The sequence below is a fragment of the Chiloscyllium plagiosum genome, unplaced genomic scaffold (genome assembly GCF_037043375.1).
Source record: "Chiloscyllium plagiosum isolate Xiang-an unplaced genomic scaffold, Cpla_swu_hap1 HiC_scaffold_10, whole genome shotgun sequence".
In the NCBI taxonomy this organism is placed as follows: Eukaryota; Metazoa; Chordata; class Chondrichthyes; order Orectolobiformes; family Hemiscylliidae; genus Chiloscyllium; species Chiloscyllium plagiosum.
This window is the reverse complement of record NW_028270148.1, coordinates 34100663-34128055: the sequence shown is the minus strand read 5'-3', so window position 1 is coordinate 34128055 and position 27393 is coordinate 34100663. Positions and strand designations below refer to the sequence as shown.

The 27393-nt window shown below is 39.7% G+C and overlaps 1 protein-coding gene across 4 annotated transcripts; it reads right to left on the bottom strand.

Moving 5' to 3' along the window:
• Positions 1 to 655: 655 nt before the first annotated feature.
• Positions 656 to 27393, bottom strand: dync2li1 (dynein, cytoplasmic 2, light intermediate chain 1). 4 transcript variants are annotated; one of them, XM_043695634.2, is made up of 13 exons: positions 27241 to 27393; positions 25617 to 25734; positions 21120 to 21154; positions 20596 to 20665; positions 18882 to 18970; positions 17722 to 17908; positions 16587 to 16655; positions 16392 to 16469; positions 13435 to 13514; positions 13049 to 13119; positions 10839 to 10936; positions 7740 to 7832; positions 656 to 1107 (listed from the first exon to the last, which is right to left on the bottom strand). In XM_043695634.2, the coding sequence occupies exons 1-13, from the start codon at positions 27252 to 27254 to the stop codon at positions 1039 to 1041; spliced, it is 1071 nt and encodes a 356-aa protein (XP_043551569.1). In that variant the 5' UTR covers positions 27255 to 27393; the 3' UTR covers positions 656 to 1038. The 4 variants fall into 4 exon arrangements, with proteins under 4 accessions (XP_043551569.1, XP_087847389.1, XP_087847391.1 ...); XM_087991263.1 differs by lacking the exon at positions 27241 to 27393 and adding an exon at positions 26635 to 26851; XM_087991264.1 differs by lacking the exons at positions 656 to 1107; positions 27241 to 27393 and adding an exon at positions 26635 to 26855 and having other exon boundaries at positions 7740 to 7853.

The following is a 27393-nucleotide window of genomic DNA, read 5'->3' as shown; positions in this document are numbered from 1 at the left end:
GTGATGGACTTATATGTGTGCGTCTGTGCAGGAGAGAGAGAAAAAATGCCTCTTTCCGTGCTATATCTATTTGATAATGGATGCTTTATTTCTGTTGATGTAAATATTGTTGGAAATCATAACTGGGTATTAACAGTTAGATGTAAGGGAGAGAAAATTCCTCAAGTAGGGCACTATAAGAAACCTGGGAGGACCCTCTTTCTGGTTTACTTTCTAATGAATAAACATTAAGCACGAGCACCTTTTCTTTATCCAGTTTTGTTTTATTTTTCTTGTTTATTCCCTGCAGAAATTGGTGTTTTTGTAATTTTAATACCAAATTCTGTATAAAGACAGCTTGTTTGCAGCAATAAGGGGAGTGGCCTGAGAGAGCTCTTGGGGGTAAGAGCTGGCACCACTACTCTGCTAATGGTTTTAGAATCTTAGCTCAAATCTGGCTTGTAGGTGTCTATGTTATAGTGTAACATTACTGCCATTGGTAAATAAAGGTAATTATTTAAACTTAACTGTCTCTAAGAGTTTTATATTCCTGACTGCCTGGGTCTCTAGACCAACAGTCTAGTAATTATACCACTCAGCCATCACCTCCTTTGAAGAGCAGAATTTGAAGCACCAAAAATTGTGGTGAATTATGGGGAGGTCTTGCTTCAATTAATTCATTTTGAATCATATTCACTTTATTTTAAAATTTTACAGGCACCAACACTTTGAAACAAGCCAAAAGTGTTACATGTTGACTCAGTCCTGTGTTTCTTGCTCTTGTAGTTATAAACATGAAGTCTCATCACTTTGATGAATTCTTGATGTTGAAAACAGGTAGTAAAGAAATTAAACATTTGTCATACTGAATATGAATTATTGAACATGAAAAAGATAAAAGTCACCAAAAAGTGAAGTAGATCTGAAATGTTAATATATATTTAAAAAGTAGTGATAGTATTTAAACATTTATAGAAAATTACTCGCTATAAATATATAAATTACCCATTGTCAGAACAAAACTGCAAAAAATGCTCCATGCAAATCCTTGAGGTGAAATTATCTTCGTATGTCAAACTGCATCTCTTTCCAAGATTTGGAAGCATTTCTTTTATACTGCTCAAGCTCCTGAAAAGATAAAATTTGAGGAACCATGTTTGTTGGCTCTGAAACAACGAGTACTACAAAAGTTGAATAATTCAGTAATAGAATTAAACAAGACAAATGATAACTATAATTCACAGGACAGTGTGTATGACTTTTTCTAAATTTAATCTCAGAGAAGTAAATGGCTAAATAATAAACTCAGACAGATTTCTACTGCACAGTAAAAATACTTCAGCCCATGGCATCCATGCTGGTCAAAAACTGCCTAATTATTTTAATCCCATTTTCTAACTCTTTGTCCATAGTCTATTATGCCTTGGCATTGCAAGTAGACATCTTGACAGCACTTGACATTCCAGTAATGATTGGTACAGAATAAAGGTTCCTGGTGGCTCCTTGGGCTCAGGAATGTTTACTAAGACATTGAGCAGAGAAAGGTAACAGTCCAGATCTCCTGGAAGTAAGGCTTGCCAATAGAATTATCTGGTGAAGCTAACTCCAAGACAATATATTGAATACTAAATTCCAAGGATGAGAATGAGGAGCAGATTTTTTCACTAGTAATTATATAATAATATGTACTAGTATGAGTTATAATTATTGATGCCCTCAAACGCTGTTAATTGGGTGAAAATCTGATCTTCATTCTCATCCTTGGAATCTGGATTTTTAGAGTACTGTACTAACTCAGGAAGCCTGATCGAAAAAAAAATTGTTATTGAATATCAAAATAGATATTATTCATGGCTTACCTGGGCTAGTCCCAGCCAAGGACAAATGGATCTGCAGACCCATCTCTTACTGTACAGGGAGGCAGGGAGAGGAGGATGGAGCTGAATCAAAATGGAATCAGGAGGGGAAATAAAGCACTCCACACCCTGTGGTGTCTACCTCTCTCTAAAGGCATATAAAATATTGCTGGACCACATGTTTCCTCTCCAAGGGCAGCTGGGTAGAATACAGCCGTGGAATCGGGGCAGACAGCCAGTTGAAACAAACCCCATCACTGCATCTGCTTTTTTTTCCCCAGAAGTGCTCTTAAACACAACTGCCCGGTTCTTTACCCTCCATTACCAAATCATTGTGATATTTTGTTTTTAACTACTGACCATCGCCTGTACATCATCTATGTAGTCAGTTGGATCATTAAAGGCAGAGGAGAAAGTGAGGTCTGCAGATGCTGGAGGAGATCAGAGCTGAAAATGTGTTGCTGGAAAAGCCCAGCAGGTCAGGCAGCATCCAGGAAACAGGAGAATCGACGTTTCGGGCATAAGCCCTTCTTCATGGCTTACCTGGGCTAGTCCCAGCCAAGGACAAATGGATCTGCAGACCCATCTTTTACTGTACAGGGAGGCAGGGAGAGCAGATTCCTGAAGAAGGGCTTATGCCCGAAACGTCGATTCTCCTGTTCCCTGGATGTTGCCTGACCTGCTGCGCTTTTCCAGCAACACATTTTCAGCTCATTAAAGGAAGAGCCCCATTAAGGGCAATGCAAACAATCAAAAATGAGGAGGAGGTAGGGAGAGGGGAAAAGCACTCAATCAAAATGGAGTCGGATGAGAAGATAAAGCACTGTGGTGTTCATCTTTCTCTATAGGCATCGAAAGCATTGGTGGACACTGTATGCTTCCTCTACAAGGACACTCAGGCACAATCATAGCCGAAGAGGGCAGTCAGTTATCATGCACAACTGAGTGATCTTCCCACCACCAAACTCAGTCTGTGTTTTGTTTTCTAATCAGTCTGTCCAGAAATGTCACCACACACTACTGATGCAAGTGGGATTTGAACCCAGGCCTATTCGTCCATAAGCAGGGACACTACCAGTGTGCCATGACAACCCTTGGGTATGCTTATAAAGGGCTCAGGTGAGGAGGTCCAGCCAAGCAGGCTATTGCCTGTTACAAAGGGGAACTCACACTGAATAAACTCCACAAGAATGGCACTTGTAGGGGTTTTCACATGTATTAGTAGGTTGTCTGAATTGGATGCCTAGCATGGTCCCAGTCTAGGTTGACAACTTAAGTAGCTGTGAAGAAACAATAATTAGGGGTTGAAATCCTAAAGAAAAATTAATTAAATCAACAGACCATAAGTTTTGTTTTCTTTATGTTTACCGTAGTAGCCACTGAACCTGTTCACAACAAGCTGCCAAAGTACTTTAACGGCATGGTGGCTCAGTGGTTAGCACTGCTGCCTCACAGTGCCAGGGACCCGGGTTCGATTCCAGCCTCGGGTGACTGTCTGTGTGGAGTTTGCACATTTTCCCTATGTCTGTGTGGGTTTCCTCCGGGTGCTCTGGTTTCCTCCCACAGTCCAAAGATGTGCAGGTTACGTGAATTGGTTATGCTAAATTTCCTGTAGCGTTAGGTGCATTAGGTAGGGGGAATGGATCTGGGTGGGTTACTCTTCGGAGGGTAGGTGTGGACTAGTTGGTCCGAAGGGCCTGTTTCCACACATTAGGGAATGGAATCTAAACAAAATAACACAAACTTACTAGAGAAGATTCAACCCTTTATTCCCCCATAACAGTTTACAGATAGTCAAACATCAATAGAATGTCAGGTCTCTCTCTACTCTAAAGCTGGCACTGCTTTAAATCAGTTTAATTTTAGTGTACATTCCTGAAACCATTAAACAAGCTGCTAAGTGAGCTCATATATTACCAGAGATGACTCCTTAAACCCATATCTTCAACAGTTGTAAGATGCCGTTTCTGACAGCCTCTTGCTTGTGGAGTTTTCTTCTAAGCAACTCAGGACTTTTTTTTCCCCTCAGTCCTGATTGAATCAACAGCTAATAACAACACTACTGGTGTTAAGGGCCTCTTCTCTGACTGAATCTGCACAGTGCCTGCCTTCACCTGGACTGTTATGATCTTTTATGTGACTGGATTCCTGTCTTGAGGCACCTTGGTACCACATACAGAACAAATCTAAAGTGAAACTAAAAATCACATTTTGCCATCTTAATGGTCAAAATTCAAGTTAAACATTGTTTTTCTACCTTAGTCCTCAAACAAAAATATGCATTATAAACCTGCATCATGCAATTACAAACTGAAAACAGTACTGAAGTTAAACACACAAAGTCACAACAGTATGGGAATAAGCAACAAAATTCAAGGGTTACAGGACAAAGACAGGGAAATACAGTTCAGAGTCATCATTGAACAGTGGAGAAGAATCAATGGCCTTAATGCCTGCTTCTACATCTTATCATCTCATTGTACCTTTAGAAAGAGGGATCATACTGCAAGCAAATTTTCACGAAGTTGGATTCTGGATTTAACCAACATACCTTAATCCAGCCAAAAATAAATGTTTTTGGTGCGGTTTCCAAGCAAGTCTCATTTATATTCTCCTAATTTCTATCAAAACTGAAGTTTACATTTCTATCTTAATACTTAGAAAACCAGCACTGACAAGCTACATATCCATCAAAGCTATGAATTTTATTTTACAATCTAGTTGTTTGCTGCATTTTTATTGTAAACTAACATACACTGTCAAGTGTTAAACACGCAATTCATTTAATGGATTACAAAAGAGATAATGCAACGGGTTACTAAAGGACAAGGAAGATATTTTGGTATCTTGCACAGCATTATTGCATCTAATCAAAGCCAAGTCATTTTACTTATCTTACTGAAATTTGACACTGTTCAGGACGGACACACACCAAAGCGGAGAGTATTACAGAGCAACAGTGGATAGTAGTTCATAAGATATAGGAACAGAGTTAGGCCATTTAACACGTAGAGTCTGGTCTACCATTCGATCATGGCTGATTTGCTCCTCACCTCAAATTTTCCTGCCTTCCTTCCATAAACCTTCAAACCATTACCAATTGAAAATCTGTCTAACTCCTCCTTAAATTTACTCACTGTCCCAGCATTCACCGCACTTTGAGATAGCAAATTCCACAGATTCACAACCCTATGGGAGTAGTTTTCCTCTACTCTTTTAAATTTGCTACCCCTTATCCTAAGACTATCACGTCTTGTCTAAGAGTGCCCCACAAGAGGATGCATCCACTCCATGTCTATTTTATCCATATCTTTTATCATCTTAAATACCTCAATTTGATCTCCCTTCAGTCTTCTAAATTCCAAAGAGTACAGGCCTAAATTGTTCAATTTCTCTTCATATGACAAACATCTCCAGGATCAATCTAGTGACCGTCCTCTGAATTGCCTCCAATACCACTGCACATGCATGGACACTATGGGCAATTTACCATGGCCAATCCACCTCATCTGTACATCTTCGGATTGTGAAAGGAAATCAAAGCAAACCCACGCAGACACAGGAGAACTTAAACTCCACAGAGACAGTTGCGCAAGGTGGAAGCGAACCTGGGTCCCTGGCTGTGAGGCAATAGTACTATTCACTAAGTCACCGTGCCACCCCATAGATCAGGAAGAGGAGAATGTGGCTGCCAAATTCAGTTGGGGCAGACAGGTCATATTTGGGCAGATCCTGTGTGTTGGCAGCAGCCTGCACAGTTTCTCAGGATGTGATCGGGGCAGGTGGCAGCTCTGGCGGACAGCTGGTCAATCAAGGGTCCCTACTGTAGATCTTGGACAGTGGCCTGGAGAGAGGCCAAAAGTTGGGAGGCTGCAAGCAAATCAGAGAGAAGGAGGTTATGCCAAAGTGGCACTAACTAGGTCAAGTAAGGTTCTACAGAAAGCTAATCTCACAATGCTCAATGGATTTCTGGTCCTAATGACTTACTGACATTAAAATGCAAGAAACGCTAAATGGGACAACTTTAAATGCAAATATCCTATATAAACAGTCAAAATTATTCATTTTAAATATGCATTAGACCATCAATAAAATATTCAGAAAGAAAGAAGCATGACATTTCAGATAAATTGAAGTAATCAAAAATAATTACAGACGATAAACTTGAAGGGGTTATTAAACTTTTGTTCAAGGCTACACTCACATGAAATGGTTTATCCAATTTGAGTTCATAGTACAACGGGATCACGAAATCTTGATCATTCAAGCATAATTATACAGCTATTTACCTTTGGACGGAGTATTGATTGACTTTACGGAAGGTAACTAGGGAACAATGCACCACATGAACTGCAGTAGAAAAACCCCAATTGACCTCTTTAATTAACTGACAAGCTTTCAAAGGAAGAGTCAAAAACAACTCTTGATAGAGTGATTCTGGTCAATTAATATACATGTCCTGAGAAGTAAACCTATAGTACAAGCACAAAGGTATGAATCATCATTTCAACTTTCACCCAGGTATTTTGCAATAATGCTTGATAAATTTCAATTACGTTAGCCAAATGTTTGGATGTTAAACTTTTGGATGTTAAATAAACTGACCACAGTGCACAAGTTGATTTATTAGGTACACCTAAAGATGAATAAAGTTGTATTCAAGTTACATGGCATGGTACAAATCATAACATACTTCTAAAAAGATAGTTATCACAAATCGATACAAATAAAGCAATAAGATGCAAAAGAAAGTGGTGTCAAAACTAATGGCAGAAGTTTTTTTTTTACTATGTATACAAAGAGAAAACACAATTAAAAGTAAATGTGGTCTATTAAACACAGATTCAAGTAAAAAAAAATTAAAAATAAGGAAATAGCAGACTTGCTAAATGAACAGTTTGGATTTAGGAGCAAATATTTTATTTGGATTTCCTCTTTTAAATTACTTTCTGCTCTCATGACAGTGAAAAGGAGGAGTTTTCTTAAAATAAAGCTACATTGTGTCCCATCACACCAGAAATTAAGAACCATCCAGAAGGCCACGTAGTGTGTGAAGGCTTCTTTCAGAAAGAATCAGATGTTTTGGGGAAAAAAGGTCTTTAACAGTGGTAGTGCAGTTTAGCAGTTTGCAAAATAGGGCCTAATAGTGACTTAATGACAGTAAGACGAAAGTTACAGAAACACAAGGGTATGGAAGAGGAGTTAAGAAATGAGTGAGCTGTATTAGCAGTTTAAGGGTCTCAGAAAGTGACGTTAATGATAGAAATAGCATTGAGTGAAATATGCTGAAAAGAAACCAATTAGAGCTGTGCAATCGAACAAGGAACTTTAAAGTAGATACGGCTGTTCCTTCACTGAAGTTTGAAGGTCATTGTTGAGGGTAAAAGCGTTCAATCTGCTATAATGGGTGTTTCGTGAATGCAAATTTGCTATAACGCAATTGACGAATTGGGGATGCTGTTTCTAAAGCATGAACTTTTAAAGCATGTATTGGCTATAACATGATTCCGGCTCTATTAGTTTAAATGGTGCTGCTATTACATGATTTTCTTATAACACAGGATTGCATGAGAATGGAATTACCGCATTATAACAGAACTGACTGGACTTGCGATAACACCATTTCAAACACACCGATCAGGCTCTTGTGCCTGCGCTGCCATTCAATAAGGTCATGGCTGATCTGCACACTCCACATTCTTGCTTATCCCCGAAAACCTTTCACCCCCTTTCTTATCAAGCACCCTGGAGTTCCTTTGCTATTAGTACATGGCAGTCTCTTGTGAACATATTCAGCGACTGACCACCAACTAGCAAATTTGAAACTTATGGTTTATCAGGCAAGGTTTCACTTTGGAATACTGGAGAAATCCGATTGCAATCATTCTGAATCATAAAGGTTACCTGATCCTTCTGTGCCCTCATTGCATCCACTTCAGGTTCAGCATATTGTGGGTTTTTAGCAGGATCTTCCACATATTTCAATTCGCTGGTATTCTATACGTTCAAAGCAATTTGCTAAAATTAAAATTAAATAGCTATAACTGCAATACAAGAATTAAGGTTTCGGAATTTCTATGTCAAATTAATACTCAACAGTTGCGCTGAATATGTGTACTAACATTAAACCATTCAGTACTCTGCACAGGAAGGTGGCAGTAAAACTGAAAAGCTGTTTGAGGAAAGAACAGAAATGACTAAAGATGTTGCCAATAAATAAGTATCAAAGAGCTTTTGATGACATGGAGAAAGGTAGCACCTTGGAAGGGTTTAGGAACAGAAACCTAAATGTCTAATCTAAATCCATCTTCATAATACAAAGAGACCCTGATTATGAACACTCAACTTTAAAACTACACCACTTTCTGAGTTTGTGTTTGTAAGACCTGGCAAACTAACTTTTCCTGTACTTATCAATGGCTCCTTTATATTGTCCTGTATTGTATTTGGACTTGTGAACGAATCAACTTGGGTACAGACTCAAAAACAGAACCTGTTCACAATCTGGGGACTGTCTGTACAATGTTCATATTGTCTTCAGCATGTGCACTTTGAAATAGCTAAGGAGTAAATATTTTATATGGATACCCTTCAGCAAAATTATCATTTTCTGCTCTAGTGACATCAAAGAGAACATCCAATCTTTCAAAATCTGTACTTAGATAGCACTCATCGTATTAAAGGTCTCTAACCTAGGTCCCCCTCTAACGACATTGTAGGTTTACCTACAGCAAATATACTGCAGAAATTAAGGCAGGCAGCTCACCAGTAACTTGTCATGGGCAACTAGGGATGGGGATATCAATGAACAAATGAAGAAAAGCATACTATGAACTACATTTAAAGTCCTATAATTGTTGTGACACAGGCAAATGCAAGAATCTTTCATCAGCAGTAATCCATAAACAGGCACAAAACAAATAATTTTTTAAAAAACTTAGCTAATTGGGAAATAGGTAGAACATTGGCTTGTCCATCCTCAGCCTCCTCCATTGCTGCAGTGAATCAGATCGCATAATGAAGGAACAACACCTCATCTTCCACCTAGGCAGCCAATAGCGTGGAGGACTTAATATTGAGTTCTCCAATTTCAAATAATCTTTTCACCTATCCCCTGGCTCTCTTTCCAACCCAGCCTTCTCACTTCCATTCCATTTTTCACCTCACTATCTCCCCAACCCCTTTCTCTCCTCCCCACCTCTTTGACCTGACCCTACCCCTCCATCTTCCTTCCCAGCTATTTGCTCCACCATTTCCACTGACCTATCACAATAACACCCACCCTGCATCCACCTATCGCTACCATACCTACCCACTCCCTTCCTCTATTTATTTGAGCTCTATTCCTCTTCCCCAATTCTGGTGAAGGGTCTCGACTCAAAATATCGACTTCTCCACCTCCTGATGCTGCCTGGCTTGCTATGTTCTTCCAGGCTCCTGTTTGTCTATTTTAGATTCCAGTAACTGCAGTCTTTTTGTCTCGAATATTGGCTTGAGCATCATATTGTTTTAGTGTGATGTGAAAATTTGCATATCCACTTAAGCTGATACAATAAATGGACAGGATCTTGTCTGAACATCATTCCATCCAAAAATTACTTTGGGGTTGTCATGAAGCCCCTTACCGGACATTCATTAAAACGACTGCACCTATTTGAGAGAAGAGCAAATAATTGGAAAAATTGGCCCTGGAGAAATACTGGCCTTCGGGCCACCTCAGCAATTCATCAAGTTGAGACCCTCTCAATTCTTAAGGTCCTTAAAGTGGTCAGTAAGTGGCTAAAGAGGCCATTAGAGCTTCAACCCACTATTGAGTCCAATTTCCTGTCTTCTCAACAAGTAGGATAAATGGCCGGTTTCTTGACTGGAAAATCAGGGTGACTTGCTGGTCAGGTTGGGCTGTTAGTGAAGGTCTCTTATTATCCCAAGCTGGGACCAATCAGGGCATGGATGGGTGGGGCAAAGAGATGGCCACAGAAAGCCATTCTGTTCCTGGCTCCGACCTCTCCCCTCAGCTCTCCTCTCCACGAGACCTGACTTACCAACTCACTATCAGCCCCTTTGAAAATTGGCCTCCGAAGGCAATCTGTAGGATCCCTGATTGGCTGGCAAAGGTCTGGAAGACAGGATGTCAATGTTAAGACCTATGATTCACCAAAAACCTCAACAGTCAGTTTTTAAACCAGCTGATTTGAACTCAATCTGGCGAGCTTTCTCATAAGATTTAGGGTTAAAGAAGGCCATTCAGCCCTTTGCGTCAGCTTCACCATTCAATGAGATCAAGGCTGATTTGATAATCCCCAAACTTTTCTCCATTACCCTTAATTCCCTTACTGATCAAAAATCTGTCCATCTTAGCCTCAACAGCTTTCTGAGGAAAAAAAAACACAGATTCCCAATCCTGAGTGAAGAAATTCCTCCTAGTGCCTTGTATAGTTTTATCAAAACCTCCCTACTTTTATGCTCCCTTTGAAAGAAAGGCTAACATTCCATTTGCCTTCCTCATTACCTGCTGAAATTGGATACTAGATTTTTGTGATTCTTGGATGAGAACTTACAAATCCTTCTGTTCCATAGCTTTCTGCAGTCTTTCTCAATTTAAATAATATGCAACTCTTCTATCATTTCTATCAAAGTGTATAACCTCACATTTCACCACAATTTATTCCATTTGCTAAGTTTTTACCTCGTTAGTCAGATGGTCAGATAGTCAGATGCCAGTGAACATGTCTAAACGCATACCAAACATGTCTATACAGATTACAGAATTAGATTTCAGCCCGTATCAGTGACAAGTATTTTCTCATGAGATACACACAATCAAGTACACAATAATGCTCCTCTAAATTGGTCTCAATTATAGTTCAGCCTTTACTGCAGCTGACAATAATATTTCCAGTTATGAAATAAATTTTGTACTTAGAAATAATATAGTTAACAGAGCAGCTTAAAGAAATCTGCAGGCAGGAAAATAATGCTTTGGACCATTAGTTTACAGGTTACCTCAGATGGAAACAGCTTTTCATATACTTTCTTCCACAGATCAACAGGATTCCGTGCATTTATCTTCCCTAAGTCAATTTCAGTAGCTGGTGGAGACCCTGTGCATATATTAAAAAAACATATATGATATATGTTAGAAAATACCCATGATTCTACCATAGTATTTGATGGCAGATTTAATAACATAATTCTTGCTCATCAAATTAAATCTACCCCCTGATGCTAATGCATTTTTGGATTTTTAAGTCAGAGTATAATGTTGAATATACAAGTAATAGCAACTAAAAAGCCAACTTTTAAGCATGAAACATCTGTAAGTACACAGCAGGTATTTGTTTAGGGTGATACTGAACTCCACAGACCAGGAGAGCCCCAGGTTTGATTTTTCACTCTCTGCTGATTTTGCCTAGGATGTAAGAATTAGCAATAATACAGAGTTCATTTCAAGTCAATGAACTTCAATCAAATTTCATGACAGAAAACTCACTGACCTCAAACTCAGACAAAGTTTCTCTCTCCACAGATCCTACCAGATCTGCTGGGTATTTTATAAGTATTAAGACATATTTTTGGTCAATTAAAGCAGATACAAAAATGCTTTGTGTTAAGTACAAACTAAATAACAAAGAAATTGACCCTTAAAGCACCCACTCTCTTCAACTACTATATTAACTTCTTTTCTCTCCAAGAGACTCAAATATACCATTTCCTCCACACTCCATGCTGTTTTGCAAAACTCTGTACTAGTTTGGCTTCCACTCTCACCACTCACAGCTATACACATGATACTCTGGGCTTCTTTCTGCAATATTCCTGGTCCCTGGTCACTCTCAGCTTGATTGATATGGTACACAGTTAACAGTGGAATAATAGCATATGCAGTCAACTTTATTCAGGTTTCCACTGATTATATTGATAGGCTTTATATCTTATAACATCTAAATAGGAAACTCCTGCCTTGGGAGTATGTTCTAAGCAATTAACATACTTTGTCTTTACTTGCTCCTAGCCATTGGCATTCTGTAGTTTACATCTAAATAGCAAGTGGATCCTCGAGCTGACGTAGATGCAGGTAGAAGGTCTTCCTTTAACTTTTGTCCTATCACCAAGCCCGGCTTATTTGAGTAACAGAAAGGTCTTGACTTCTTAAAAATTCTTATCATGGAATTCAAATTTCTGCAATGATATCACTCTTCCCTATTTCCCTTTCTCTGGGCTCTTCCAAATTTGATGTCTTGCACATCTCCAGTCTTAATGCTCCATTATTCCCCCCCACATGTCTTCAACTGGCTTCCCCCAAAGCACTGCAATTTCTCCCAAGTATATCTATCCCCCTCTACTCCTTTAAGATGATCACTAAATCCTCTGTGAACAATATTTTTGTCACCTGTTCTAAGACTTCAATGTCGTTGGGATGTTTCACTATGTTGCACATACTATGTAAATGCAAGTTGTTGTTCTTCTGAAGTTTTGTAAATGCTTCATTATCAATGCACAGTTTGCTGGACTTCATGGTAACATTGGTCTGTTTTGAATATTTAAAACAAGCTTAAATGTATAGAGTAAATAGAAATTGTTCCTAAAATATAATAATTATGGGATAAATACAATAAAAACACATACTACTAAAATAAGTAACAACAAAAAAAAAGAAATTCTAGGAGTTGAACATTGAGCTTCCTTTTCATCTATTCAAAAATAGGCAAACATGTAATGCCACAATAAAAGAATTGTGGCCAAAAACCATTTAAATAGTTATAAATAATTTCTGGGGCTTTATAAAGGCTGTGGTGCAAAATATTATTTTAACTCAAAAATACAACTGGCTGGTAGATTATAAACAAAGGAAACTTTAGGGCTGTTTGTCCAGTTTTCGGATTTGTGAAGGTACTGTTATTATTAGAGGAGCTTGTCCTTTTGTGACAAGAGATCAGTGACCTCACTGAATGATAAAAAGGCTTTTTTTTCCCCCTAGGAACCTGTTTTTTTCCAAGTCACATCACTAAAACTAGGCAAGACAAATTATGCCCAGTCACAGGAAAATCATGAAGTGAATCCCAAGGAACAACTTTCTATTTTTGATCTCCTTTCTTATAGAAATAGAGGTTATGTCAGCTAGAACCTGAATCCCAATTACATTATTATAATTAATTCAGCCCTTACTATTATAAATTACCATATGCTAAAATAGTTTTCAGTTGCTTACTTACCAATCAGACTCAGTGAATCCAGACCAGCCGGAACAAACAGTGGCTTATTGTACTCAACAGATACTGCTTTGCTGCAAAACACAAAAGAACATTAGCAATCTTGAAGAATGGCATGGTTATTTTTAGTTAAGTGTTTGGGCTTTGTAAAATCATGGAAAGGGGGCAAAGAAAAACTGCTGGCTGTGCAGGAGGCTCCCTTCCTATTTCATTCAACTGTGCTTTTTGGGGTGAACGATCAAAATTATCAGATGGAAATCCATGAATGTTACAAGAATGACAGGTTTTGTGTAGCAGTCCATTTTCAAGAATGATACCATATCTCTTATTTCCACTATTAATTTAAGTAGTCATCATACAAGCACTGACATAAAATACATGCTGCTCACCTTCTGTCAGTACCGAATGCCAAATGATTCAGGATAGTCCGCATTTTAGATATTGTGCTTTCCATTTTATTGCTGAAAAACTGAATATATGATACATGATTTGACATGAATGTTCCTCCTCTAATTTCCAACTAAATCATAAGGCCACAAGAAAGATTAAAAATAAACAAAAGAAAAATATTTTTGAGTGTTGAGTATATATTTCTTTATTTTCCTCTAAAGATCTGGTGGCAGGGCTTCCAGGATATTATTTCCAAATAGCATCGTCCTAAATGTTGGAATGAAGGTTAAGAATATTTCATGAAATAGATTTATCAATATTTCTCAAACAAATTCTTATTGATTGCAAGCTCAGAGCATTAAAGTACAATTTTTTTTAAAAAGGGCAAAACTAGCAATCTGACTCAGATATCCCAAACAGATTCTGGATTAGTGGTGCTGGAAGATCACCGCTGAAGCCAAACGCCAACTCGAGGCCACCTCTTCCTACTTCCCCCTTGACCATGACCCCACCCCATCACCAAACCAACATATCCCAGACCATACAGAACCTCATCACCTCAGGAGATCTCCCACCCACAACTTCCAACCTCATAGTCCGGGAACCCCGCACTGCCCGGTTCTACCTCCTTCCCAAGATCCACAAGCCTGACCACTCTGGTCGACCCATTGTCTCAGCATGCACTTGCCCCACTGAACTCACTTCTACCTACCTCTACACTGTCCTATCCCCTCTTGTCCAGGAACTCCCCACATACGTTCAAGACACCACCCACACCCTCCACCTCCTCCAAGACTTCCGTTTACCCGGCCCCCAACGCCTCATCTTCACCATGGATATCCAATCCCTCTACACCTCCATCTGCCATGACCTGGGCCTCCAAGCCCTCCGTTTTTTCTTCCCCCGACGTCCCCAACAGTACCCTTCCACCGACACTCTCATTCGTTTGGCCGAACTGGTCCTCACCCTTAACAATTTCTCCTTCGAATCCTCCCACTTCCTCCAGACCAAAGGGGTAGCCATGGGCACACGTATGGGCCCCAGCTATGCCTGTCTCTTTTTGGCTACGTAGAACAGTCAATCTTCCGTAATTACACCGGCACCACTCCCCACCTCTTCCTCCGCTACATTGATGACTGCATTAGTGCCACCTCGTGCTCCCGCGAAGAGGTTGAGCAATTCATCAACTTCACCAACACATTCCACACTGTCCTTAAATTTACCTGGATCATCTCTGACACCTCCCTCCCCTTCCTGGACCTCTCCATCTCCATTAATGACGACCGACTTGACTCTGACATTTTTTTACAAACTCACCGACTCTCAAGCTACCTGGATTACACCTCTTCCCATCCTACCTCTTGCAAAAATGCCATCCCGTATTCCCAATTCCTCCACCTCTGCCGTATCTGCTCCCAGGAGGACCTGTTCCACCACACAATACACCAGATGGCCTCCTTCTTTAGTGACCGCAATTTCCCGTGGTTAAAGATGCCCTCCAACGCATCTCGTCCACATCCCGCACCTCTGCCCTCAGACCCTACCCCTCCAACCGTAACAAGGGCAAAACGCCCCTGGTGCTCACCTTCCACCCTACTAACCTTTGCATAAACCAAATCATCTGCCGACATTTCCGCCACCTCCAAAAAGACCCCACCACTTGGGATATATTTCCCTCCCCACCCCTTTCCGCCTTCTGCAAAGACCGTTCCCTCAGTGACTACCTGGTCAGGTCCACGCCCCCCTACAACCCACCCTCCCATCCTGGCACCTTCCCCTGCCACCGCAGGAATTGCAAAACCTGCGCCCACACCTCCTCCCTCACCTCCATCCAAGGCCCTAAAGGAGCCTTCCACATCCATCAAAGTTTTACCTGCACATCCACCAATAGCATTTATTGTATCCGTGCGGTCTCCTCTACATTGGGGAGACTGGACGCCTCCCAGCAGAGCGCTTTAGGGAACATCTCTGGGACACCCGCACCAATCAACCATACCGCCCTGTGGCCCAACATTTCAATTCCCCCTCCCACTCTGCCGAGGACATGGAGGTCCTGGGCCTCCTTCACCGCCACTCCCTCACCACCAGACGCCTGGAGGAAGAATGCCTCATCTTCCGCGTCAGAACACTTCAACTCCAGGGCATCAATGTGGACTTCAACAGCTTCTTCATTTCCCCTTCCCCCACCTCACCCTAGATCCAAACTTCCAGCTCAGCACTGACCCCATGACTTGTCCTACCTGCCTATCTTCTTTTCCACCTATCCACTCCACCCTCCTCCCTGACCTATCACCTTCATCCCCTCTCCCACTCCCCTATTATACTCTATGCTACTTTCTCCCCACCCCCACCCTCCTCTAACTTATCTCTCCACTCTTTAGGCTCTCTGCCTTTATTCCTGATGAAGGGCTTTTGCCCGAAACGTCGATTTTACTGCTCCTCGGATGCTGCCTGAACTGCTGTGCTTTTCCAGCACCACTAATCCAGAATCTGGCTTCCAGCATCTGCAGTCATTGTTTTTACCTAGTTGATTTCTATCCCAAACAGATGACAAGTGTGGAAAATGGAAATGCAACTTTTTTCAAAAATCCAGGCTGACAAACATTGTTAGAACAATGCAGACAAATTTTGTTTCTCATCTAGTCTATTCTGTAACCTTATCTATTAAAATATAAATAATTTAAAATAGAGATTATTGTCACTTCTGCTATTAATATCAAACTTGAGCAACAGATGACTTGGTGCTGGATTGGATCAACATGTATTCAGTATGTAAATTGAGGGAGACAAGTTGCTTTCATAACTATAAGAAAAGTTTATAGATGGCATCCTGTCTCTGTGATCCTCTTGTTCTCTGACAATGCATTTATCATAGCTATAAACGAATGGGGACCATAATAACATGCCAAAGAAGAAATGATTTCCAAATACCATTATGTAAGTAATCCAAACATACCAACAATGAAGCTCCATAATAATGAGCCACAAAGCGGAGTGTTTTGCAGATTACTTTCCTCTTTTCAGATTCAAAATCCTGTAAAAAGAACCAAATAGTTAACAAATCAATAGATCCACCAATATGTTCATAAAAGTAATTAACTTGTGAAATTACATCAATTAAAAATGACACCAAGTGTGATTTGCACTGTACCTGAAATATATCATATTTGCTCCCAATTATAACAAGAGGAATGGGAAATGGATCAATTAGTTCCCAATCCTGTAGGAATTTGAAAAAAAGAAAAAAAGTAGTTTAATGCTTAAGGTTTACGTACATTTTGGTAGATCTCAACAACATAGCAAGAGAAATCCACATAATTCAAAATATCTGTCTCAAATGCAACCAAAACACACTGAGGGTTGAAGTTTGCCTAGAAAATCATATGAAAGATCTAGCAAAGAGCTGCCATAGAAACACCAAAGAAAGACCAAATTTCACAACACAGCACTATAAACCATTACAAATAAATTGCAGTTTATTTATCCCGAAAATGATTAAAAGAGGAGATAACTGCGTGTTATCTGACACCAAGGTATCGGAGATGAAAGGGTACATGCACCAAGTGTTGTGCTACAATCAAATTTTTAAAAATCTTTTGATATTCCCTCTTAATACGGAAAACCTCGGAGTAGAGAGGTTTTTGAAGCCAACAGTACCCTCTGTAAACTGTTTCATAGAGTGTAGCAAGCTGATAAATTAATTAGTAATAATACCATTCGTTTGTGTGACAAGGTTTTATTATATTACTAAATTACTACAAAGGTTTTCATATTAGGGTTGATACAAAAGCAAAATACTGCTGATGCTAGAAATTCAAAATAATAACAAAAAAACTAGAAAAAAAATCAGGTTACTTGGTATCTCCACAGATCTAAATAAATTTTAAAAACATAAATCTATTTGTGTTATTCTTTTTTCTGTGATATTACAATTAGAATTTGCCTCTGTAAATACACTCTTGCATTTCCTAACTTCTCAACTTGAAGTACATGGAAATCCTATTTTTCTGCCCATCAAACTACCAAAGGTTTGTTATTTAACTCTAAATTATATAAAACTATGTGAAAGATGATTTCTTTAAAATAAGAACTGACTTACATCTATGTGACCTGCTCCAATTATCCTTTACATTCTAATCATGCTTAATCTGAAAACTACATCTGGACTGGACATGGACTAGACAAAATAAGTTCGGTTACAGGTACCATTCTTTAAGTAAGTTTTGATGTTCGATTAATGACGCTATTATGCAAAGTTAAAGGAAATTCTCCAAAGTTAGACTCACCGGGTGATTCCGCTGCAATGTTTTCCAGGTCTTTTGCTTGAAATCATTTACATTTATGGAATCCTTCTTGCCCAGTTCATTTATGGTTGTATTGATATGGTTCTTTGTCACATTCAGCAATTTCTCCATGCTTAGCCATAGGTCATTGGGCTTGGAAAGGTCCAAAACCAAAACAATAGAAATGGTCCTAGTTCAATTGGAACATTGCAAATTTGATTAGATTAGATTACTTACAGTGTGGAAACAGGCCCTTCGGCCCAACAAGTCCACACCGACCCGCCAAAGCGTAACCCACCCAGACCCATTCTCCTACATTTACCCCTTCACCTAACACTACGGGCAATTTAGCATGGCCAATTCACCTAACCTGCACATTTTTGGATTGTGGGAGGAAACCGGAGCACCCGGAGGAAACCCACGCAGACACGGGGAGAATGTGCAAACTCCACACAGAGAGTTGCCTGAGGCAGGAATTGAACCCGGGTCTCAGGCGCTGTGAGGCAGCAGTGCTAACCACTGTGCCACCGTGCCGCCCATCAGGTCACCTTTCAATGCACTTAAAATTGCTTTCAATGCACATAAAATTGATAAAAAGCTAAGGAGATGTCACACATTACCGAATCTTATGGCATTTATCTAAGCTGATTACAAACCTCCAAGTGACAAAGTTGTAAATTGTGCTGTAATATCTAACAAATTGTATAATTATGGTTCTTGACCTACACAGCACAGATTTTCATATTCCAATATGTAATGATTGTGAGGGAGACCAAACTTCCATATATTAATTGAAGTAATTTATGGCACAACATTTAATGATTTAAACAAAACAAAATACAGCACAAATAAACAAAACAAGTACTACTAACTGAACACTATATTTTGCAAGCCCTTATTATTTAAACGAGAAAATTTTTGATCATTTCCCAATCCATGTCTAGTTCCATCTAAGAGGTTCTCCAATACTTTTTAGGATCTTGAAGACTCTGTCACTCCTCCTGGAACCAACCTCAGGTGTGCTGAAGTTCTTAAAAGTTCATTTTAATTCACCTCAATTTCCCAACCTGGTAGTTAGAATTCTAAAGTTCTCCCAGTCGGTGAGGATTCCACTACTGATCTCTTCCAATACCGTTGCAAGGCAGAACCACACAAATACAAACCTTATGCTGTCGATGGTGATTGGAATCTGAGCAAGATCAGATAATGATGTTCCACCACCTAGTTCCCAAAAGTGAGCAATGTCCTTTGGCTGCAAAATAGTTTTCAGTATAAAGAAAGATAACAAATTTGCAGTTTCACACCACCCTACAAAATCCTATATTAATAGTTACTCATGACTTCAATTATATTAACATTTCTTTTCATTAAAATATGAGGAATCTATAGGAGCTACAGGGTGTGATGGATGATAGTTTCAGGAAGGCGGATCAACTGCAGATACAGTCTGCAGATACAGTAATGCACCACATTCCCATGCTTTCGCATTTTGTGTGCAGCGCCTTATTAGAACTCAGTTCTTCAAACCCCCATATCAATCTACACTCAAAATGTTCACCCATAATTATTTCAGATTTCCAGCAGGCCTTTATGTCGACTGCTTAATTGCTTATTATGCCAATGCCCTCCAGTGGAAGAAAATTGGTAGTACTGATTGATCAACTATCACCAGACACAAAGTTACATTTTACTTTTAAGACTGAACCAAAGAAAAAATAAGTTACAATGTACTGAAATTAATAAAATCCACGACCGTATAGATGAATAGTGTGAACTTGCAATAAAATTACAAAAATTGAACAGAAGCAACTACCTTTTCAAAAATTTGAAAAGCACCTATTACTTGGATGACAAGTATAAAAAATCTCAGAATTTCTGTACACATAATTTCTGTCTGAATGTATATTTATAATTTATATGGGGCAGTTTATGAAGTTCTACTTTATGTTGGCAAGCAAGCTTCATTCAGATCAGCATTCATGCACATCTGGATGTGGAATATGAAGCAAAATGGTCACTCTCAGATTCCTCCATTCATACATGATGAATCAATTTATCCTTTATACATGTATCCATACTTCAGTGTAACAGATTTTCAATACCCATAATTAGTTAAATATCATAACATTACTATTGAAAGCAGAAATGTTTAGAAGTAATAATATTAACTACATTTAACGAGTGCAGGACTTTATATAATCTATTATTTCTTTGAGACATGTCAGGTTATAATGAGATCTGTAATTTTTGTAAAGGATCATATGTGAATGTCACTTGCATAGTACAATTCTTGAATAGAATGTAGGGGCTTTCAAGTTAAAAACACTATCCAAATTAAGTGAGATCTAATTAAAGGTTTTTAATGCATTTAGCAAAAATAAATTCTTGATCTGGCAACACGTGAAAGAACAGATATAACAATAATAATATGTTGCTTTTTGTTCAGAGTTGTGAAAGTTTAAAAAAAGTATATCAACTTCAAGACCCTCAGTGCTGGTTTCTTTTGGAATACTATATGCCATGACATTGACAATTATAGAAGGTATATTTAACTATTCTCCCTATGGTTACACAAGAAAATGCCATATTGAACGAGGCTGCATTATTAAGAGTACCGTCCCAGATATTTAGGTATGCCATTTAATCAGCATTCTGCTTCACAATAAGAGAGTTATGTCCTATTACATTTACTCAGATTACTTTCTCTTCTGGTTGCTCTCTACTGATTCCTCATTATCTGACAAGTCAGTAGGGTAGACAAATGTCAGTCTTAGCTTCTTTGAGAGAAGAACTTGGCATTAAAGGTTGACTCTAGGCAACAATACCTGTCACTTTCCCGCATCAATTTGCATTTAACACAGCAATGCCAGTACATACAGTATTATGCCCTTTTGCTCTTCTTCCAAAAGTATATTCCAAAGCTAACGTAGGCTTCGGGATTTCATCCCTGTAAAGGCAAGTTCATTGCAAGCGTTAGAATTGTTTATTTAATATTGTCACATTAATATTGTCAAGCTTATATTATTTCTCTGGATCTATATCTAACAGTATAAAAATAAACCCAAGTCAAACAGAGAGCTTAAGCAGGGTTTTGACTCCATTATGGGAGTGAGAACAGGGCCAGATAGGTACAACACTTTCAAAATCCAGCCACTGTGCCAGTTCCCTGCGATTATCCTGATTCCTGGTCATTTTCCCAAGAGACAATTTTCCCACACTAAGTGAGAATCAGCTACCCACTGCTATTAAAGCCAGTGTTCAGAGGGTTCAGACACAAAAGGGAAATTCACTAAGCTTTCAATGGTTAAGTAGGAGTAGGTTTAAATTCACATTCTAGGACTCGACAATGTGCTCAGTTGCTTTGTGACTTAGTCCTCCAGATTTCAGAAATTAATACATACCTGTCAAGAAATCGGAGTATAATTGTAGTTTTTCCCTGTAAATTAATGCAAAATGATGAGCATTCTACTTTTTACATGTATTTTTTTTAAAAATAATAAGCCAAGTTAACAATGCTCAGAATCAACTTGCTCTGAAAATAATTTAGAAAGCAGACTTTGCTGAAAATCAGTATACAAAATAAACATGTAAATTTTATCTAAAATAAAAAACCAAAAGACTGCAGATGCTGTAAATCAGAAACAGAAGTAGAAATTGCTGAAAAAGTGAGTTTGAAAAGATCTGTAGTTCAGGTTGAGGTTCTGGATGTAGGTTTGCTCACTGAGCTTAAACATTCATGTTCAGACGTTTCGTCACCATACTAGGTAACATCTTCAGTGAGCCTCCAGATGAAGCATTGCTGATGATTCCTGCATTCTATTTATATGTTTGGGTTTCTTTGGGTTTGGGTTGGTGATGTCATTTCCTATGGTGATGTCATTTCCTGTTTTTTTCCTCGGGGTGGTAAATCAGGTCCAAGTCAACGTGTTAATGTTGACTATCAACCAACACGTTGACTTGGACATGATTTACCACCTCCTGAGAAAAAGAACAGGAAATGACATCACCAACCCAAAGAAACCTAAACATATAAATAGAAAACAGGAATCATCAGCAAGCTTCGTCCAGAGACTCACTGAAGATGTTACCTAGTATGGTGATGAAATGTCTGAACATGAATCTTCCAGTTCAGCGACCAAACCTACATCCATTGCTGAAAAAGCCCAGCAGATCTGGCAGCATCTGTGGAAAGAAACCAGAGTTACCATTTTGGGTCAAGGGACCCACTTCAGAACCGATAGTTGCTAGGAAAATGTCAGTTGAGATGTAGAGGATGGGGGGTAGGGGATGAGGAGTGAATGATAGGTGGGGATAGAACCCAAAGAGAGGGAGAACAGTTGGACAGACAAAGGAGTGGAAAGCTTGTGGCTAGGAGGCTGATTAGCTATTAATGGGGGCTGTAAGTGGCTAACAATGGTTGTGTGTAATAACAGACTATGTAATTGCAAGGCCTGGTGTGTGAGGTTGGAGTGAGGGCATGGGAGAGCTCAAGTCCTAACGTTATGAACTCGATATTTCGTCCAGAAGGCTGCAGGATCTACAAGCAAAAGATGGTGTGCTGTTTTTCCAGCTTGTGCTGAGTTTTGCTGTGGTACTACACTCCCTTCACGCCAGACCTTGAAAAGCAGAAAGGCTGATACTTTCTATCGACAAACCGAATGGCAAGGTAAATAAGATATATATCACAAGGCTGATCTTTTATTTCTTGGTTATGAAGGAAACAGTAAAGATTGCCAACAGTCTCTCCAACAGATGACAAAACACCATGTTAACAGAACAATTAGCATAAAATGAATTCCGATTTATATATAATGAGGTACTGCATTTTGGAAAGGCAAATCAGGGCAGGATTTATCCACTTAATGGTAAGGTACTGGGGAGTCTTGCTGAATAAAGAGATCTTGGAGTGCAGGATTACAGTTCCTTGAAAGTAGAGTTGCAGGTAGATAGGATAGTGAAGAAGGAGTTTGGTATGTTTTTTTTTAATTGGTCAGAACACTGAGTATGGGAGTTGAGAGGTCATGGTGCAGCTATACAGGACATTACTTAGGCCACTTTGGAATATTGTGTGCAATTCAGGTCTCTTTCCTATCGGAAGGATGTTGTAAAACTTGAAAGGGTTCAAAAAGATTTACAAGGACGTTGCCAGGGTTGGAATGTTTAAGCAACAGAGAGAGGCTGAATAGGCTGGAACTCTTTTCCCTGGAGTATTGGAGGCTGAGGGGTGACCTTATAGAGGTTTACAAGATCATGAAGGGCATGATTAGTGTATATAGACATGGTCTTTTCCCTGGGGTGGGGGAGTCCAGAACAAGAGTGCGTATGTTTAGGTTGAGAGGGGAAAGATTTACCAGGGACCTAAGGGGCAACTTTTTCACGCAGAGGGTGGTGCGTGTAAGGAATGAGCTGCCAGAGGAAGTGATGGAGACTGGTACAATTACAGCATTTAAAAGGCATCTGCATGGGTATCTGAATAGTAAAGGTTTAGAGGGATATGGGCCAAATGCTGACGTATGGGTCTAGATTGGGTTAGGATATGTGGTTGGCACGGACACGTGGGATCAAAGGGTCTATTTCTGTGCTGTACATCTCTATGACTCTATAATGACAGACAATTTAACAGATTAAAAACTGAAATAAAATAAACTGTTACTTTTAAGACCACTTTGAATAATGTTTCATGGAAAATTAAGGAGTATCCCTTAATGAGATTTGGATATATGCTATCTCTGACTCTCCGGTGAGTAAGTGATCCCTTTATTTTCCCTTTCCAATTTGTGAAAAAATAATTTGCATTTAGCAGCTACTCTAACTGTTCATTACGTAAGGTGGAGGTAGCAAGGATCTAGCACAGCTTTAGAGGATTACAGGCTTGCTAGAAAGGAGCTCAGAAATGGACAGAGGAGATCCAGGAGGGTGCACGAGAAAGGCTTGGCAAGAAGGATTAGGGAGAACCCAAATGCATTTTACTCATACGTGAGGAATAACAGAATGATCAGGGAGAAGGTAGGGTCAATCAGGGATAGCGGATGGAACTTGGAGTCTGAGCAGTTTGGGAAGCCCTAAATGAGTTTTTTGCTTTGGTTTTCACCAAGGAAAGGGAACTTGTTGTGAATGAAAACTTCAAGGAGGTGGGACACAATCTTGACGAGATCAAAATTGATGAGGTTGATGTGCTGAAAATTTTGGAAAACATTAAGATTGATAAGTCCCTAGGGCCAGACCAGGTTTATCCTAGGCTGCTCCGGGAAGCGAGAAAGGAGGTTGCTAAGCTGCTGGCAAGGATATTTGCCTCCTCACTCTCCATGGGAGTCGTACTGGAGAATTGGAAGGAGGCGAATGTTGTTCCTCTTTTCAAGAAGGGTAATAGGGAAATCCCTGGCAATTACAGACCAGTCAGTCTTAAGTCTGTGGTCAGCAAAGTTTTAGAAAGAATTCTGAGGGATAGGATTTATGACTATTTGGCAAAGCATAGTGTGATTAAAGGCATTCAGCATGGCTTTGTGAGGGGCAGGTTATGCCTCACAAATCTTTGAAGAGGTGTCAAGACAGGTCAATGAAAGTTGAGTAGTGGATGTGGTGTATATGGACTTCAGCAAGGCATTTGATAAGGTTCTCCATGGTAGGCTCATTCATAAAGTCAGGAAGTATGGGATACAGGGAGATTTGGCTATCTGGATTCAGAACTGGCTGGCTGACAGAAGGCAGAGAGTGGTTATAGATGGAAAGTATTCTGCCTGGAGGTCAGTGTTGAGTGGAGTCCTGCAGGGCTCTGTCCTTGGGCCTCTGCTCTTTGTAGTTTTATAAACGACTTGGATGAGGTGGTTGGGTTAGTAAATTTGCAGATGACACAAAGGTTGGAGGTGTCGTCAATAGTACAGAGGGCTACTGCTGGCTGCAGCGAAACATAGACAGGATGCAGAGTTGGGCTGAGAAATGGCAGATGGAGTTCAACCTGGATGAATGCGAAGTGATGCATTTTGGAAGGTCGAACTCGAATGCTGAATATAGGATTAAAGACAAGATTCTTAACAGTGTGGAGGAAAAGAGGGATCTGGGTGTGCAAGTACATAAATCCCTCAAAGTTGCCACCCAAATGGATAGGGTTGTTAAGAAAGCATATGGTGTTTTGACTTTCATTAATAGGGGATCGAGTTTAAGAGCCACGAGGTTTTGCTACAGCTCTACAAGTCCCTGGTGAGACCACACTTGGAATATTGAGTCCAGATCTGGTCGCTCTACTATAGGAAAGATACAGAGGCTTTGGAGAGGGTGCAAAGAAGGTTTACCAGGATGCTGCCTGGACTGGAGGGCTTGCCTTTTGAGGAAAGGTTGAATAAGCTCAGATTTTTCTCTCTGGAGAGAAGGAGGAAGAGAGGAGACCTGATCGAGGTATACAAAATAATGAGTGGAATAGATAGAGTCAATAGCCAGAGACTTTTACCCAGGGCAGGATTGACAGGTATGAGGAGTTATAGTTTGAAGATATTAGCAGGAAGGTTATAAAGGAGACATCAGAGGTAGGTTCTTTACGCAAAGAGTTGTGAATGCATAAAACGCTTTGCCAGCTGTGGAGGTGGAAGCAGGGTCATTGGGGACATTTAAGCGACTGCTGGACATGCACATGGATAACAGTGAGTTGAGGGGTGTGTAGGTTAAGTTATTATGTTTTACATTAGGATTAAACCTCGGCACAACATCATGGGCCAAAGGGCCTGTTCTGTGCTGTACTTTTCTATGTTCTATGTTCATTAGAACCGCAGAGTGATATTTACATTTTATGCAATGCTACAAATTACTAGAATTCATTCCTGCAATTCTACAACATTTTTTGGGGGGGTGAGGGGTTTAGAATACATTACAAATTCAGTTTTTTTAAAGTAATCCTAGCCACTTACACCAGTTTTATTTCCCAAAAAGAATACAGATCTCTCCTTGACTTCTAGATCTCCTTCATTTTCCTTCTCCTCGTTTTTCTTTGAAACTTGAGCCACAGCTATATCCCAGAGAGTGTCACTGTAGATTAAAAAAACAAAGAATAAAAACAAGAGAAGTTGACATACCGAGCAATTTATCTCCTGGCAATATTGAAGCAAATTATTTCAAATTACATACACCAATCATGGAAAAAAAATATACGAACAAAAGATTAACTTAAAAGAACTCTTGAAAATGAATTTCTTATCCAAGATACTATGGTTTTATTTAGTAGTTTCAAATGATGACAAATTTAATTGTACTACCAATATTTTCTGTTGTTCAAATGTTTCAATGTTTTGGAGGCTGTTTTTCTTTATAAATTTAATTTGTAAAATGCTCTGGCCCTGATTTAGAAAATGGCTAAGATTTGACTCTACACAGAATGCTTCAAATTTAAGAAATACTGATTCAAAAGATAAAAATCACACAATGCCAGGTTATAGTCCAACAGGTTTATTTGGAAGCACTAGCTTTTGGAGCGCTGCTCCTTCATCAGGTGACTATAATATGGTGCTGTATAATTTTTAACTTTGTACACCCCAGTCCAACACCGGTGTCTCCAAATCATGATTCAAAAGACATAAAATAGTCCCATTAAAATAATTTTAGAACTGTTCACATTTCAGCAGAAAGGTTAAGGAAGGACCCGTCAATGTGACTGTCAGAATCGATGGAAAAATGCCACTAAAAGAGCATTTTTATTTATTGACCATCATTTTGGTAGACAACCAAAATTCATCATCTATTTATGTCACTGTTTTAGATTAGATTAGATTACTTACAGTGTGGAAACAGGCCCTTCGGCCCAACAAGTCCACACCGCCCTACGAAGCGCAACCCACCCATACTGACTGTATTTCCAAATAATTCAGTGGTTGGAAGTCCACTAGTTTGATTCACATCCCAAGAAAACAAAAAGGCAGTAAACAATTGTACCTCTTTCTATTACCCATAAGTGTTCAGGTTTTAAAAAGGATGAACAGCAGGAAGAATCGCGATGAAAGGGATAATAAGAACTATTCGGCCAAGAAGACGGAAGTCATTGGATCAGCCAGAATATTTTCCAGTTGTTGCATGATCATAAGTGCGAGGAGAAAGTGAGGGCTGCAGATGCTGGAGATCAGAGCTGAAAATGTGTTGCTGGAAAAGCACCATTCCTGAAGAAGGGCTTATGCCCGAAACGTCGATTCTCCTGTTCCTTGGATGCTGCCTGACCTGCTGCGCTTTTCCAGCAACACTTTTTCAGCTCTGATCATAAGCGCGACCCCAGTTCGCTACCGAGCCCAGGTAATCAGCGCTGAAAAATGTGTTGCTGGAAAAGCGCAGCAGGTCAGGCAGCATCAAAGGAACAGGAGAATTGACGTTTCGGGCATAAGCCCTTCTTCAGGAATCAGCGTTGGGAGCGAGATGTTAGGGATTGGGTTGAAGTAAGTGTACAGCTCCCAGATAAACAACGTGCTGAGCTTCCTCCACATCCAACCTCCTCCACAGGCGCCATGACGGCTGCACAACTATTAAGCAACAATAACCAATGATCCTCACCTAGCCCGGGGCATCTTTCATCGGCGAAAGAACCGCCCGTTCACAGTATGCCGTTGAACCCCCGACTCCCTGAAAAACCCCACAGGCTGCTCAGGCCCCGTTGCCGGGGAAACGATGCTCGAGGAGCAGCGTCTCAACCCGTCACCGTGAGTC

Bases quoted from the DNA above. Each gene is read 5' to 3' on its own strand.
- dync2li1 (XM_087991263.1), bottom strand. The intron at 16,470-16,586 runs GTACAGTGCAAA...TTCTTTTTACAG, and splicing joins GCAAATATGATATATTTCAG to GATTTTGAATCTGAAAAGAG. The intron at 13,515-16,391 runs GTATGTTTGGAT...TCATATATTCAG, and splicing joins ATTATGGAGCTTCATTGTTG to TTTTTCAGCAATAAAATGGA.